Source organism: Drosophila takahashii, chromosome 2L (genome assembly GCF_030179915.1).
Source record: "Drosophila takahashii strain IR98-3 E-12201 chromosome 2L, DtakHiC1v2, whole genome shotgun sequence".
Classification (NCBI taxonomy): domain Eukaryota; kingdom Metazoa; phylum Arthropoda; class Insecta; order Diptera; family Drosophilidae; genus Drosophila; species Drosophila takahashii.
Genome location: NC_091678.1, coordinates 24,917,741 through 24,935,346, shown reverse-complemented (window position 1 = coordinate 24,935,346; position 17,606 = coordinate 24,917,741). Strand labels below are relative to the sequence as shown.

The window sequence follows — 17,606 nt, the reverse complement described above, 5'->3', positions numbered from 1 at the left end:
AGTCACAGAATGTGAAAAAGGCTCGGGGTTGGGGGGAAACAGGAACTGGATGGCGGGGAAATGGGCACAGCCAATTTATTTTTTCAGAAATTCCCTTTCTTTTTTGTGCAGCGTTGTCTTCCTGATTCCATTGTGCGCAGCCGCGATTTTAATTTTTTAATTAATTGCTCAACCAATATGCAAATTAAGGGAGATAGGGGAAGCATGTGATAAGGTCTTTCATTTGGGGCTTCCGCTTAATACATGTTTTAAGTAAAGGTTTATAATAATTTACAGTCAGGGATACCATTGTATTGTTTTTAATATTTATTTTGTTTAGCTATTTATTTTATGTTTTCCTGTAAATAAAAATTACTAAATTTTATTCCTTTCCAAACCTTTTTCCTGAATTTATAATAATTTAATTGGGAAGCACAAATTAAAAAAACTCGAATTTTTAAAAATGTTCTACTGTTTAGATATTTATTTTATTTTTTTGTGTAAATTAAATGAACTAAATTTAATTTCTATCTAAAATATTTAAAAAAAGTTTCTAAACCTGAATTTATTATAATTTATTAGGGTACCCCAATTTAAGAAAATTTAATTGTTCTTCATTTTTTGTGCCCTTTTTAAATTCATTTAAGATTTTGCTTTGAACAGATGTTTTTCATTTACATTTATAAACCACGATTTAATCAAGCTGAATCTTCTTGAGCCACCGCAAGCTGGTCATACATATTTCAACCCAAATAAATCTCAAATTAACTTCAACTCACACCCACTTCCCTCTGACAATCTAATTACATTACGCTCCAACCCTAAAAATGTGTCCCCGTCCTTACTGAAAACGAAAACGAAACCGAGAGCAAAGCCAAAACCTAATGCCAGGAACCGCACATAAAAACCACATAAAAACACCTGCGTGAGTTTTTATGCAACAACGCCCACGTGCCCCAAAACCCCGAGGATTAGGGACTGGAGTGGGGAAAAGGGGGAACAACTACTGTCATATTCCCCAGCTGAAAATGATTTTAATTTATGACCTCTGCTGGTGGATTTGATGGAATTTTTCTGATTTTTTCCGCAACTATGCCGAAGGGTCAAAGCTGTTGACAACGAATTAATATGACGGGGTGCCTAATGAAGGAAATGCTAGGGGAAAATCCCGATTCCCATCTATAATTACCAGAGAATATCCACAATTTGCATCAGTTGCATATTAGATTAGTTTTTACAGCTCGTCAGCGTGCGATTGTTAGCCTTGGCATCGCGCGTTTAGAATATTTTTCCAATTTGTTTTCGGGCAAACTTTAGTGGTCCCCGGAGTGTATTTAAATTGATTGTGACCGATTCCAACGTTTCTATACTCGGCTGGGCTTATAGCAATTAAAAAAAAATACGTTCTTTTGGCGAAGAAAACTGATAAGGGTTAAATATTTTGTTTTGAAGCGAACTGAACTATTCTGTACGTATGTAACATTATATTTTTATTCATTAGGGAAACACTCAAAATTAACTGGTTATAACTTCAATATTATGTCAAGGTGAAGTGAAATAAATTAGAATTTGCGTATTTTAAAATTTGTTAAGTGGTATATATTTATGATGTCAAAAAAAAATCTAAATTTATTTTTAGAGACATAAGTAAATACAATTTGTGAATTTAGACTTCATTTGGGTTCGAGAATAGCTTCCTGTTTGCTGCGAATTTGAAAATGAATAATGTCGTTTAGGCATAATTTGAATGACAAATGTTCCAATGCCAGAAACGAATTTGTTATGTTTGTTTGGGTGCCGAGGCAGTCAGCTGAGCTATCTCGGAAGCCTCTTCCTTCCTTTTCTGCAACGTGGACTCACTCCTCGATACTCCCGGTTATATATCTTTGGTGCTCTTCCCCGGCATCCTTGTCTGCCATCAGCTGGCAGTTTGCTTCATTAATTGTTTGGCGTTGCTGCTTCGCCCAATATTTTACAATATTTTTGCTTAATTATGAAAACGGGTTTTCACAACTTCCTTTTCCCCTCCTATTGGTGGCTACAAATTTAGTTAACAAATTGACTGCGAAACTCCCTGTAAACGGTGGAAACACCATTGTGGTTGTACCAGTATATCTTTCTCGCTAACTGAATATTTTGTATTTTAATTTTCTTGCAGCATGAAATCATGATTACGAGAAAATGCAGATAAAAATGTCGGCGAACATTCACTGGAAGTCTCAGCAAATTTGGGCAGCTTTGTTTGTGGTAAGAAATATATACTTTTAAAATTAATTGAAATCCTATAGTTTACAATTGCTTTACTAATAAATAAGTTAATATACCATTAAATAAGGGAAATTTCGGAGTAGAACGCCCGGCCAGACCAAATCGCGTTTAACGCCTTGTAAAACAAGGGAACTTTTCATAAATTTTAAAGCAGACAAACCAGTTTCCCCTTTGAAAAATCTAATAAAGAATTAAATTACTCGTCATTTTTTTGGAAGCGCTGAGCACTAAACCCTTTTCTCGTGACAAGGATGTCCGTTTTCTTGCCCTTGACAGCAACACGTGCCGCTGTGTGATTGCGGATACTTTTCAATGCCATGGATCCCAGGAAACCCAAAAGCAAGCCATTTGTAATTCAAGTCGATGGTCAAGAGCGGAGTCATTGGCTTTCTGGTATAAAGGATTTTGTTTTTCAAGTGTTGTGTGTGTGAGGAGGGCGGGGATGTCTTAATGTTGATGGAGGCGTGTCTGTAACTTGTTACTGTGTGCACATTACCATAATGTGTTCTATCTGTATAGTTCGCTTTCTACACCCTCAAACAGTTGGAAATCACTTAAGAGGCTCGCACCTTAGCCGCCCCAAAAATACGAGAGTTCAACCACCCGGGCCCCTTCTTTTGCACCTCCACGACCTTTGCTTCTTTGTCCCGTTCCTTCTGCTCTTGGCATTTTGTTTCGGCTTTCGTGAAATTGCAAAATCAATCAATTCGATTACGTATACGTAATATTTATAAATATTTCATGTTGGGCTTTTGTTCGAATTTTGCCGGTCCCATTCCTTCCCCTCCAACTCTTATATAAATGGGAATTGTTTGTATACCTATCTGGCTGCTTTGGGGGTGTGTGTATTTGATTTGGCTGCCATACGGGCTGTAACTTGCGGTTCTCGGAGTTCGAGTGGGTAGTGATATGTAAACAATGCTCAGGTAGCAAACAGAAATACAGCTTCTGTTCTGTTAATGTCCAATTTATATGGATAATGGCTTGATTAGGAGACACGAAAAGTTAAATTGATAGTAGGCAATGAAAGTCAACTATTTTGACATTTTAATTGTTATGTTACAATAAATACATTAGATAGCTAACCCATTAATATGGAAATTGTAAAGCAAAAACTAATTTTTTTCAGTCATCTAAATTGAAGAGTGAAAGCCATCTACAAGTTGATGTTTATTTTAATCGGCATACTTAAATATCATAAAATATATGTGAAAATGTTCCAAATGAGCTACATTCAATTTGAAGTTAAACGGAATAGTGGTACGCAATCCCTGTAATCCTCATTGTCCTACATGCAGTCATTCACATATTCGCAGAAAATAATTCGATTTAATAGAAAAGCGCATTTCATGTTTTTCGTTTGATCTCTGCACATTGGCTTGCCGATTATATCAGAGATTTTCCCGGGCACTGGTTATTTTGTTAAATATTTAAATCATTGTACTATACTCTTATCTCAACTCATGCCCATTGTGGGGGCTATATTTCTGAAAATCCTTTTTGGAAAACATTTACGTTCGCATTTTGCATATATGCTGGGCGCAATTCTGTTTATTGGTTCTATGTGCACATAAAAGCATGATTTAATTGCCATAAATGTACGTTTCAATGGGTGTAAATTTGTTCTGAAGCCAATTGTGTTCGGTTTAATTTTTTATTGTCACATGTCACTAATTTATGTACTTAGTACTTTTGGAAAATGGAGTAATTAAACATTTTAAAATTGACTTGTGTGACAATAAAATGAATCAAAGGGAGGTTCCGGCAATAAAAAAACTAAATTCAAAAGTATATAATAAAGGATGGTTTTTGATTATCCAAAAAATTGGTATTTTTAGCGAAACTTAAAACTGCGCATCATATATAAATTCACGGTTTGACTAACACGATTTTGCGATTCCAAAAGTATTTGTTTGGGGCTCAACAGTTAAAATCCGTACAGCGCACACTGGGCCAGAAAGTTAATTTTTTGGCCAAAAATCTGTAATTTCTTTCCTAGGACAGTTAGAAGGATGCAGTTTTTTGCGTTTTTTTCTTAAAAGATTGAACTTTCCAACGAACTAAAAGTAAAATTTCTTGGAATTTTATATGATATAGATAATCCAGACCAAAGTCGGAAAATTTTACGTACTTTTCGGTTTTTTATTTTTAAAAAAATAACTAGAAGACGCACTTCTTCCATTTTCGAAAACAATAAAGTATGAGATAAAACAAACTAAAAAAAATTAACATCACTAAAAAATATTATGTCATTTAAGATTTATGAACCGTTAAAAAGTGCATCTTTCGGAGGCTTCCACATCAACGTTTATCAAACAATCGATTTAAAAAAAAATTTATATTTTTTTGTCCTTGTTACCTTTTAAGTTTTATATAATCAAATTATGTAAAAAAAATTGTTTAAAAATATTGTTTTTTGATTTGTTTAATGTTAATTTGACATATTCTGAAGTCATCACAAAAGTATGCTACATTTTTATTTGCATAGTCCTGATTAAAAAGATTAATATAGGTTTGGAAAATACCATAATCGATTAGTGTACGTAAAAAGTAGATTTTAGATGTTAGTCACACTAAAGTCAAATTTTTGAGCGCAAAATGTTCACCAAAACCTGAAGAAATAAAGTATGGCATACTCTTGGGCTCTCTTAGCTAAGCTCTTCAAAATAGCTCGACTTCGAGTTAAGCCTTCAATTAAAACATTAATTACCGAAAACTAAGGCAAAACCGCATCGAGTCGGTGGGCTACGCTTTTAGTAAATTGATCAACGAATTTTTTTTTGAAGGAATGAACTAATTTGGGGATGGCACTCAAATGCACTCGAAAAGCAAAGTACTCATTTGCTGAAAAAAAGCGTAAAAATTAACAATTACATTTATTTTAGCAAACAAGTAAGACATACGAGCTATATTATATTTTTTACTTGTTGAAAATAATCCCTTCTGCAAGTTTCGGAAAGAAGTCGAACAGCAACATCAGCATCTTTGACTTCTAAATTTTTTTTCATTTCCATCAATATTTTATGAATTTTTCACTTTGAAAATATGGTAAAAGAAAACTAGTTGCCCGAATTCTTTAAAACTTTGGCATAAATTAGTTTAATGTATTATAAAAAGGATCCCAAACTCAATTTGGTCATTTTCTTAAAAAAGAAAAACGTATTTTTGGCCAAAAATCTGATCGGCTGGCCCAGAGTGCAGCGCTGAAAGTCCCGTGATCTTTTCACGCATGATAAGCAGTGCCCCACAGATGCAGAGGGGAAATTGCTTGGTATTAATCACCCCTACTCCACAACTCGCCAATCCTGTCAACCGCAAGGGCCGCCAAATGTCCTGTATGTTTTCTCAGGCGCAAATGTGCTTGTGTAAGTGGAAGCTGGTAGACGTGTGTGTTACTATACACAAAAAAAAATGAAGTCGAAATTAAATCGGAAGTATCTTTAAATTGATTTATGCGAATAAAAATATAATTGTTAAAAAATGTGTTTAATTTGAAATAAATTTATATTTTTTAAATTAGTATAAAATATTAAAAATACACGACGCCATAATTTTTAATTTAATATATTAAGTCATATATCCGCTTAAATATTTGAATAATTGATATAATATAATTTTTGATAACATAAAAATAGATTATATTTTATTAAACAATTTTGTTCTGTGTGAGTGTGTTTTTGGGGTACTGCGCGTGAGTGTGAGCCTGCTGGGCCGTAATAATTGTTTGGCCAAAGGCTCTGTGACCGTGAGTTCGTGTTGGAATGTCACGTGATTAGCCTCACCTGCTGCAGGTGGAGGGCAAAAGGGGAGGCCGACGTGGGAGTAATAACATGTAGCGGTATGGTGTATATGAAATTATGCGGAAATTGTTGCATATTTAACGCACGCGTGAATAGCTGTTGAAAAGTTTATAATCACAAATTTGTGTGACCGTTTTGCCAGCGTTTATGGTTTGGGGACCAAGAGCAAAAACTTTGCGCAAAGTTTTGAACTGATGATGTCTTCCCAGGGCAAAAAGGCGAAACGAAGGTCAGAGTTTTAACTAAGAGAATTTTTTAAAGAACTTTGAGTGCACAGTTTAAGATAAGAAATGAAGAGATAAAATCTCTTACGTTTTTGAAGCCATTTATTTTATACAAATTTGTATAATATATAATTTTACTTTGAACCTTTCTTCAATTTCAACATTTAAAAAAATTTCAAGATAATTCAATCTGAAGGTCCAGAAAAACACAAGACAAAAGGTCCATCCAAATGATAAATTAATTTGAAACCATTGTAGCTGAAGTTGAAAATGCATAACTGAATTCTTTTTGTTTACTCATTTGGCTTGAGCACAAAAACTTTGAGTAATTGAGCCAGAAAGTGGAAAAGAAAATGCTTGAATAAGGGGAGGCAAAGAAAAACTGTAGCACAGTCATAATGGAATACATAAGATGCTGACTTCTCGATTCCATCTTCGTTTCCCGGCCCCCAAACTCCGACTTTGGATGGTAACAAAGTCAAATGCAACTATTATTGGCAAGCTGCTGGGGGAAATACGTCGAAGGGAAATGGCAAAGAAAGAAGCGGACTCAACTCCGTCTAACAATTGTTAATGTACGAAATATTTCATGATTTTCAGCTGGTTTTTTTCTGGGCTCAACCCCAAGTTCGCTGCCTCTTCCAACTTCGTTTCTTTCCCCCCACTTCCTTTTTTACTTTCTGTAGCTTTTGCTGAATCCTGCATTCCTTTATTCATTCCGTGCCATTCAGCTCAGTTTTCCTTCGCTTTATTCGTGTTCGCCTAAGTTCAGTTTGGTTTTGTTTGTTGCCCTCCACAAACACACACTCTCCAACACACATACTCACCACTCGTCATGGCAATGGCCACGTTAAAGTGGCACGATTTGGTTCTGCGGCATTGTTATGTGTTTGATGGCCCCCAAATAGTGGGCGAGGAGCTGGTAATGGGCGGCAATGCATTCAATTGGGCCGCCAGATGCCATGCCGAAAGTTTAGTTAGCAGAACTTTTCCTCGGTGAATAGCCTGAAGGAATCGAGCAGAGAGTGTATATTGGTATATATACAAGTTAAAAAAGAGAAAAAAAATTAATATGTATTTACCTTAATAGAATATTTTTGTAAATATAATATAATTATTTTTAATATTAAAAAAAATGTTGGTTTCAGTTTGAACAAAAAGAGAAATCTGGCTTTTTTAAATTTATATTTTATTTGATCAATTCAAAAATCAATTCATTTTGTCCACGAAAATTATTTGTCATTTTATTCATTGCCATTAAAGTATTAAAACATTTTTCTGATGCTTTTGAAATTATCATTTGTTGAATTATGTTCTAGAAATACTGTCCTTGCTAAATATATTTTTAGCTACAATTTTAAAGTATTTTAAAATAGCTACACAAAGTTTTTAATTGATTGCGCTGCCCAACGCTTTGGTTACGCTTTATTGAATCTGCGCTGGGTGACAGGCGAAAAAGCTACAAATTAATGATATACTTTTGCGACTTGTTCGTATAGTTTCAAGAACCACCCACCCAGTCGTTTTTTCCGTTTCCCGTTTTTTTCTGAAATCCCAGCTCCATTCGGCATTCCTCATTATAACAATAGTCATGGTTTCTATATATATACCTTATGTACTGGCATAAACCCATGTACACTGTATACATATAGAACCCAGAAGAAAGAAAGAAGTTTCAGTAATGAGAGTTGTCCATTTGTGGTAATTAATTTTAATGTTGAGCGGGCGACGCTGCCAATTTCGAGAAAACCAGAAAACGATGTCAATGGACATTTGGCGTCACATTTGGGTGGAGCATCAATGGTAGACCAGCCACAAAAGCAAAAAACACAAACAATAGGGGGAAAAACCAAACAAAATAAGGAACCGCAGCCAGGAATTGAAATTAGAAATGGCAACCATCCAATTTCAGATGGAAAACCAGCCACGGAAAACTCTTTTTGGACATTGTCCTGGATTATTTTCATACGACCGGTGTGTTGGGTAATTAGTTTGAGGCCTGCGACCCGAAGCACCTGCAGCTGCTCCCGTTTTCGGGTCCTGTTTTGGGCCAAAGCCCGTCAATAATTGATGGGAAATTTAATCACCTCGAAGAAGGAAGGTGGCATTTTGATTTGGATTCGCCTGCCTACGGCTCTTGTGCCCACTCATTCCGTCAAGATTTAATCTTGGAATCAATTTGTCGAATGGTGTGTAATACTGTGTATGAAGTGTTATAGTTCCTGGGAAAAGGGTTGTTCGTCGGCTGTGACGTGAAAGGCTTTTTGTTGCGAATGGTGACGGGGTGCCAACCTCGCTCCCATTTCTCCAGCCCTTTCTTCTGGGCCCTTTGTGCAGGCTTTGCCTGTTGTTCGCCTGCTTCTCGAGTGGATTTATTGTTACGTGTAGTAAATATTTCTTTTGCATAGTATATTCTGCCTTCCTTAAGTACGTATCTTTTTATTTTGCCTTTTTTTATTTCCACTAGGAAATCTTCTTCTTATGGCTCGTTTCACCGTCTGCATTTTGACTTTGTTCGCAAGGTTTCGGGCTTTGCGTGTGCCACTATTTGTGTGTATTTATGTCCTGGCCGATATTTGTTTGTTTGGCAGTCCTTGTTGGCGTGTTTGTCTTGTTGTGTGCGGGCGTGTTAATGGCCTAGGCGTAGTTGACAAGTTTTTTGTGGTGAGTGTTTTCTAGGAGTACTTCAAGAAGTTGGAGAGTCGAAGCTGGAGATGATTAATGGCATCGGTGAGTGGTCGAGTTGAAAGGGCTTTCAGACATGGTGGCTATATACATGGAATCGGTCTTGCATTTGGGAATTGAAATGATAAAATAGAGGGTTCGTCGATCCTAAATGTATACATAGACAAATACATTCTATAGAATCTACATTGAACATACTTATATAGAAGACCTACTACACCTGTGTATAATAAATAAAATGTGGCATATCAATAGTTGAAACAGAAATTAATTAATTTATTAAATTAATTTACAAATTAAAGCTAGTATTCACGGAAAAACCAGCCATAAAGCTCAAGAAGCGATAACAGCTTAATTTTTGCGTATAAGGGGCAAATTTGAGTTCCCCCAGCCTTTTCGTGAGCAATTAATAAATGGAAATAGTCTACATGAAAACTCAATTTCACAAAGTTGCACTCCGCCCCCCTCGTTCTCTTCCCATATTTGATGGGGCAGAAAAGGAGGGGCTTGGAGATGGGACATGGCCATGCCATTTGCCACTTGAAATGCCCGCCTTTTGTGCAAATATCACGTTCCAACTCCAGAAGGAACAAGCTCTGCTCTGGCATTCCGTTTCAGAACCACTGCCTCTTTCGCCTTTCGCATTTCACATTCATCCGATCCTGGTCTAGCCCTCTCCTTTTATCGCACTGTTTGAACGTGTAGAACAGGCATAAAATTTGTAACACTCTCATGTAATCCTTTAGCTGTCTCTGGTTCTGTTCCTGGCTATCCGGCTATCTGGCGACAACACTCGTCGCTCTGGCTGTTTGTTTTCAGCCCGGTCCCCAGGTCCATTTTTATTTAAACCCACCCGTCCACCCCTTTTAACTCTCTTTGACGGTTTAACATTCGGTATGTCGTGCATTTTATTTCAATTTCATTTCAATACCGTTTTTGAGTTAATGACTTTCCGACATGCAAAGGACTCCGAAAAAACAAAAGTTGCTCTTGCAGAACGATGCTTCATGCCCACTGCTATATATATGGCTTCTATAACCCATCAAGCCAACGATGATATTTATTGACAAAGTTTTTGGCACATATCAATACTTTTGTTTCTCTTTTTTATTTATTTACTTTGCTTTTTATTCCCGGTTTCATTTGGGCTTTGCTCATGTTTTTGGCAGCAGTCAAGCAAAAGTTTTTGGTTTTTATACTTTTCTTTATGGGTTAAATTTTTGCCCATGATATATTTTATGTAGTCCATAAGCGACGAAATTCTGGCTGGGGAGAAGAATTGGTCCACCTAGAACAATTACGAATAGTTTTTTTGCCAACGGGTATACAACAGTTTTTTTTTAGTCAGAATATATTACCTTTATAAAAAAAGTGATATGATATACTCGTTACCCAAACACGCTGTTCAATCAAAAAATTTTAAACCGACTTGCGGATTACAGAAATCGTTTCCAACCTAAGTTCCCCTTAAAAGGCATTCTCGGTGTCACAGAAAACGTTCCAGAATCAACTAGAATCCAAATCAACCTTTCTCAAAATTTTCGACGGTTCCTTTTTTTAGGTATTTAGATATTTTCAAGTATTTTTATACCCGTTACTCGTAGAGTAAAAGGGTATATTGTATTCGTGCAAAAGTATGTAACAGCTAAAAGGAAGCGTTTCCGACCCCATAAAGTATATATATTCTTGATCAGGGTCACTACACCCAGAAAAAAAAATGACCTAAAATGTCAAAAAATGGCCTAGAATTTAGGTAAAATTGGCCTAAAACTGGAGCTAAGTCCTTGAATGGCCTAAAATTTAGGATTGTATGACCTAAAGTGTTAGGCCATTAATGGCCTAAAATGGGGTAATTTTTGGCCTAGATTTTAGGTAATTGGCTGCCTTAAGATATGAGAAAACCCCTATCCATAATTTTAGGCTTTCTTTGGCCTAAAAATTTGTACTGAAAAATGTTTCATATTATAAAGTAAATACAGAGAAATTTATAGCTAACTCGAGGTCAATGTCGGCTTAGTCTTCAAGAAGTCGTCATTATGCCAACACACAAAAACGAGCGAAGAGGCTTCACTGTTCAGCAGTGAAATCGCTGTTTTATTCAACGATCGAAGTGGGTTACTATGCAAGCCGCGCTATAACTGGTTGGGAATTATAGCGTCGCTAGAACGGTATCAGAGTTCCGTGCAAATTTATTTAGGTAAAATGCATTAATTTTAAGGCCCACGATGACCTAAAATATTAGGCTATACGGGACCTAAATAGTAGGGCAAATATACCAAAAATTTAAATTTTTAGGCAGTACATGACCTAAAAAGGAACTTTTAGTCCATTTAAAATGTTTTAGGCTATGCATGACCTAAAATGTTGTCCATCATTTTTCTGGGTGTAGCCGAGTCGATCTAGCCATGTCCGTCTGTCCGTCTGTCTGTCTGTATGAACGCTGAGATCTCGGAAACTACAAAAGGCAGAAGGTTAAGATTTTCCACACATATTCTTGGGCCTCCTACGCAGCGCAAGTTTATTTCAGCGGAGCCCCCTCTAACGCCCACAATCGCCCACTAACGATTTTAAAATGTGTCCTGCACCCACATCTTTAAAGATTTCCGAGAAGTATAAATGCAATTTTGTTGTGTATATTTATACCTATCGAAATGTAGAAGACATTTTTCAAATCGGACCATTCATTAAAAAGTTATACGCAATCAAAACTTATGTATCTATCTCCCTTGCACTCCCTTTAGCTGATGTTTGAATATTAGATAGTCGGGACACCAACCCGAGTACAGCGTTCGCACTCCCTTTAGCTGAGTGACGGGTATTAGATAGTCGGGACACCAACCCGACTATAGCGTTCTCTCTTGCTTTTTATGAAAATATTAAAGCAACTTCGCTCATATGCACACTAGCAACATAAATTTGCAAATAATTCACCACAAATTCTATATTTTTACTATCCCGCAAAAATCCCACTTCATAACATTTACGCTCCCTGGCAACCCAATTCCAGTCGACCTAAACAAATCCGTCTGCAGTGGCCAGCGCAAAGTTGGAGGTCAAAGCGAAGCCATACGGAGTCGGGAGTCGAGACAGAGTGCATATAAAGCCGGAAACAGTTAACAACGGCTAAGCCCTTGGCCACTTACAGTCGTTAAATGGCATTATAGAGGGAGACGGACAGATAGAGGCGATGCGTGAGTTGGTTCACCCTCTCGCTCTCAATTGCGTCATTTGCTTTTTGTTTTTTTTAGCCAAGTTTGGAGTTTTATTTTTGGAGGGATGCGGACCACGACACTTGACCTTTGCTTCCACATGCGTTAAGTGTTGCCATCGAAAATTAATGACAAAGTAATGTCAGTCAAATGGATAGACAAGCCTAGACAATCGGACAGGTTAGACAGGCCCCCGAAGTCGGAAAACAGAGCAGAGCGGTAACGAACCGGAGCAAAGCCATCAATTCGGAGACCCAAAAGCCCAGAACCCAGTTCATCCATCCATCCATCTATCCCTTGTCATGTCAACGTTTCGCCTGCTGCTGTAACTGTAGCTGCTGTGGCTATAGCGACACCGTCGTCCTATTATATCAGTCATACGACCCTGATCCCCCGCTCCCCCGATCCCCCATCTGTTTTGCGGCAGCAACCTGTGCAACCTTCGCATACGGAAAATTTTAGCTCATTGACGTTTTGCGCCGCCTGTCGCTGTCGCTTTGAATAAATAACTGACGTGACGCTACAGACACATTATCCAACTGAAGATATCTACCTACATTCGTATATACTACCACTCCATACTCCATATCCACCCCCTAGCCCTTGGTTACAATACAATCAACTGACGGAACAGCGTTTACCTGAACAAGACCCCCGACTGCACTCCCCTTCGTCATCTTTGACAGTCTAATCGTCTGTTGGACTCACTAACGCTTTCGTATTCGGCAGCAGCATCCTGGAGGGATGCTCTCCGCTCAACCCCGACCTAACCAACCGTGCCCCAGTATTTATGCAAAAACTGCTGCCGTCCCAGTTTACCTTCCTCCGCCTGTCTGACGTACTCTAGTATTGCTGACTGTCTTTGGAAATAGACTTGGCTGTCTGTTCTGGCCTGACAACAGGCTGGCACCGTGGGTTGTGAAGTAAAAAGGAGGTACATATTTATTCTAGTACTGAAGGGTTGAACTCAAGAATTCGGGTAAAAACTACAATTGTTGGTCATACTAGACCATACTCTTCTGAAGAATTCGGTGTTTTTTATTACTTTGTTATATTCCACCAAAACAAAAATTATATCACAATAATACGCGAATTCTTTAGGGAAGAATGGATAGATATCATAGTGAGCACAAAACCCAAATACTTTCCCTTGATCAACTTTAATAGTAAATTGTACAGGAAGCACTTGCCTTCCATTAATCCACCCACTCATTCCCTATTCATGTAGTAACTACCAGCAGGCATAACACCGCTATCCCTTCCGCACGGACCCATAAATTCATCATTTTCGCACCACTGTGCACATTAACTAACTACCTACAATGACTTCCTGCCACGACGACGACGACGACGACCAGCCCGCAAACCCGTAGTAGAAACCCGTAGAACTCGACAGTTGACGTCTGCCCGAGGAGGCTGAAGGGGGGATGGAATGGCAAAAGTGAGTTATTGAAACGGTTTCAACTCATAAATAAATAATTACCGGAATCGCAAAATGCTTGTGCATAAAATGTGCTAGACCTGTCCGATGTTGTTCGCTAATGTTTTTCCTTGCTACCCAATCCCATTTCCATTCCCAACCGCATACTCACAAATACCCGACTTCCTGTCCGGCGGAGAAGGAGGCTATACGGTATAGTATAGTACACACTACACCTGTCGTCGTTGTGCACGTGGCCAGGGCTAAGTCTTTAGTGGGTTCGTTATTTGTTTTTCTAATGTTTGCCCAAGGGTCGCCAAGGCTTAAACATTTCCATTAGGGGAGCACACATACAATGGGGCTCTGACCAGTGGCAACACTTGAAACGTGGTAATAGATACTTGGATAGTAATTTAGTAGCTTTTCCTAACCGCATGGATGGACATATGAGATTTTACGCCGATTTTGTTAAGAGCTTTCTCCTGGCTGTGCTTTGTTTTTTCCTCTTTCTGCTGACTTTTATTGCCCAGAACTGGCTGTATCGCACATTCCATCTTGTTGGCTTTACATATCCTCTGCTGCTTATTCCATTCTATCCAAACTGCAATCAAATGCGAGTGCGAGAGAGCCAGTTTGTGTGGGTCAGGTCATGTTTCATGCAGGAGACAATCTACGTACATACTATATATGGTATGAGCTTCCGTTCCGGAAGGTTTACCGCCTCCCCCTGGCCACACACTCGCTGGGATTTGTTTGTGGCCCTCGACTCGCTTTTCCATTGGCTCTGGTCCATTTGGCGCTGATTTGCCTTAAAGATTGCACCTCCAACCGGAATGGGCGGGTTCAGAGGGCTCAGACCTTGGCTTAGACGGAAAGTTGTTAAGCCGACTGGCTGTTAGCCACATGCGTTGTTCTTAGTTCGTTGTCTGATGCCTTCAAGCTGACAACAGATGTGGCGATTAGGCGAGCACCGATAATAACTTTGGCTTTCCAAATGGACTTGGTTGCCTTGGGGAAGGACTAATAGACTCTGAGATTGTATCTACATGTGGGATGTAAGAGCTCTTCAATAGTTTATAGTATCAGTTAAGCTGATAATCTAACCGCAATGAAATTCGTTGAATAGAATAGAGTGGGTGTAATACTTTTCTGTATAGCATGAAAAGCTTTTTCTTTAAAATTGCCGAAGTAATGATGCAGAAATGGCTATATTCAACAACCTCAAGTTCATGTCGTGAAATACTTAAAAGTTCGTATGGCCTGCTTCCTGTGATAAACACTTACACACTTGTTAAGTTGCCGCAGTTCAGGCCGTGATTGCGTGTAGTTGCCCATACTAAGTATATACATATGAGTAGTTTTCGGTAAATTGAAGCACGTGGACATATCGCGACACGCCATAAAGCAGCAACAGCAACATCGGGAGCAGACAACGTGTGGCATAAACGCCTCCACCCCATAGCTCCGATTTTCTCCTCCCTGAACCCTTGACACGAACACTGGGCGAACCGATTTCCGTTTCTTTTTAGTATTAAGTAAGATATTTTGGATAATATAACTTGTATTTTTTTATAATAATGTCGGTAAAAATAACTATAATTATGTTTTTTACATCAAATTACCTTTTAGTTAGTTTAGTTATTAAACAACTTTTAAAATATTTTTAAAAATCCATAAATTACTTTTTTTTTATTTTTGTTTGTAGGGTAGGACATTAGGGGACTTGCAATATGTTGCCCTTAAAAATATGTATACTTTTATGTTTCGACTTTTAATATTGTCCACTGTGCAGTGTCGAGATTGCTTTCAATTTCTGTCCTTCTACGTGTATATAGAAGTGATGCGTGTTCCAGGGTTAATGTGCCTTCGATATGAAAAACCGAGGAACCGACGGCAGGAAGCCGAAATGCAAATTGTTAACGTGACTAACGGGAACGGCGCGTGCGAGAGAAAACCATTTATATCAATGTGAGAGCTTGGCTCTGGGGCTTGAACCCCAAATGTCAAATATGTGACACACTTTGCATCGCGTTATTGGGCTCAAGTTGGCATTATGCCACGAACTAGATAGTTTTGTAAGTGGGTCTTATGGAGTGGCTATTGAGTGGGGAATTAATTTGCAGATTGCGCTATTTAACTATAATTTATTGGGAAAAATAATCAAAATCAGAACAGGAAAACACCTACATAACTTTCTGGTCATAAGGCAGTTTATTAGCTTTGAAACAATCCTCTCAAATAATGGTTTCTACCGAGGCACTAATCATCTGTGTTCACAATCTCCTCTACTTATAGACCACTCTATGCCTATTGGATGTACGGGCCGCCTGGGCGAAGAAGCTAAATGCGAGTCAAGCATTCGACGACACATGGAACACAGCGTCCGATTTAGAAAATGAACTGGAAGTAAGTAGCCTGGGCCTTTCATTAGCCACAGCACGGCACAGTAAGCCCTCAAATGCAACTGCCAATTTGCAGCAACAGAAGCGAGCGAAGGGTCAGAGTTCGGGAGGAGGCGGAGGCGGCGGAGGAGGCGGTGGTCCCGGCCAGTGGTCAAGCTGGTCGGACTGGTCGACCTGCTCGCGCACCTGCGACGGGGGCATCATGCAACAGATGCGTAGGTGCGGCAGCCCGGGCAGTTGCCGCGGCGAGAGCGCCCGCTATCGCATCTGCAACATGCAGCCGTGTCCGGAGCAACAGGACTTCCGCTCCAGCCAATGTGCCGCCTACAACGATGTCCCCTACGACGGCACCCTGTACAAGTGGACTCCGCACTACGATTACGTCGAGCCCTGTGCGCTCACATGCAGGTGAGTGTGACTACTAAGCTGGGCGGAGCACTCGCAAAAAATGTCAGTTAGTTTTCCAAAAGGGATTTTATTTTTTCAAAAGTGTAATAAATAAATAGGGTTTAAGTAGCAACAAAAATCTAATACATTAATTTAAAATGTTTCTTTTCCCTTGCTCCATGTATGATCTTCCTACCTTCTTGTTTTAGTTCTTAACAAGAGGTTGGAATTAAAATCCGAGTTTTGAGTTTAAATTTGCAAGAGACTCTTAAACTCTGTCCGTTTGAAAAAATAGTTTATAGTAAAGGAATATTCCAAATGCGGTTGGTTTAATTTCTTGTTCAAACATCCGACATTTTAAATTTTGTAATAAATTAACTTAAATAAAGAGGGGTACATTTTAATAATATGTTTATTTTTTATTTTTAATTTTTGCATTAAGGATCACTTTAAAATTTCCTACATTTCCTGGAGTATTTTTGCAAGTGAGGCTTGTTGCATAGCGGAATCATGGCCACACCTAATCGGACTATGGTGCAGCAGGTCCAGTCGGATGTGCGCTCATTATTCATCATGGCCTCCGTTCGGCCAGCCATGTGGTGTCGCTTCAAGTGGCTTCCATTTAGGTCCTGTGGTTGGGGCTTGGGTTCGGTTGGTGCTGATTCCCGTTCCGGTTCCTGGTTCTGTGACAATAAAAAAGCTGTTTGTCCCTTTTCCATTTTTTTTGTTTGCCATACCATTTTTCCCCCTTTTGCGGTTCAAATTAGTGGCAGCAGTGTTTGGGTTTAGGATTCTGCGGTTTCCAACTCTGTGGTTAATCCGTTTGGAATTTTTCTTAGTTTTCCTTTTTTTTCGCACACATATGCGGGCTAAACAAATCATTTGCTAAGTTTCTGCAATTTAGTTGCAAATGCAAACGGACAGGGGAGCTTGCCGCAGAGGAAGCAATTTGTACGAGGATATGCAGAAGGGGAATTGCTTCGGGAAGTGATTCTTAGGGAAACGTCCGGAAAAACTAAGTACGTAGTTGTGTGAAAAATAACACTCTTTAATTTGAAGGATTGGTATAATAAAGTATTACTATTCTCATTTATACATGGAAATAATTCATTTTCTTGAACTGGCTTATTGTTTCTATTATTTTTCGGAAGTAAGGACATCAGAAATGGTAGCCCAATTCATCATAAGCAGATCAGGCATCTAAATTTAACTTAGTTCTATATTCTATAATA

General features: G+C 38.6%; 1 protein-coding gene across 9 annotated transcripts in view; it reads left to right on the top strand.

Moving 5' to 3' along the window:
* The window catches only part of nolo (no long nerve cord), a 67,609-nt gene that overhangs the window by 10,993 nt on the left and 39,010 nt on the right, over window positions 1-17,606 (top strand). For all 9 annotated transcript variants that reach the window (XM_070211829.1, XM_070211828.1, XM_070211823.1 and 6 more), the window contains exons 3-5: window positions 2,138-2,226; window positions 15,881-15,991; window positions 16,064-16,395. In XM_070211829.1, the coding sequence (XP_070067930.1) occupies window positions 2,161-2,226; window positions 15,881-15,991; window positions 16,064-16,395 (509 nt within the window). In that variant the 5' untranslated portion in view covers window positions 2,138-2,160. The remainder of the gene's footprint in view (window positions 1-2,137; window positions 2,227-15,880; window positions 15,992-16,063; window positions 16,396-17,606) is intronic.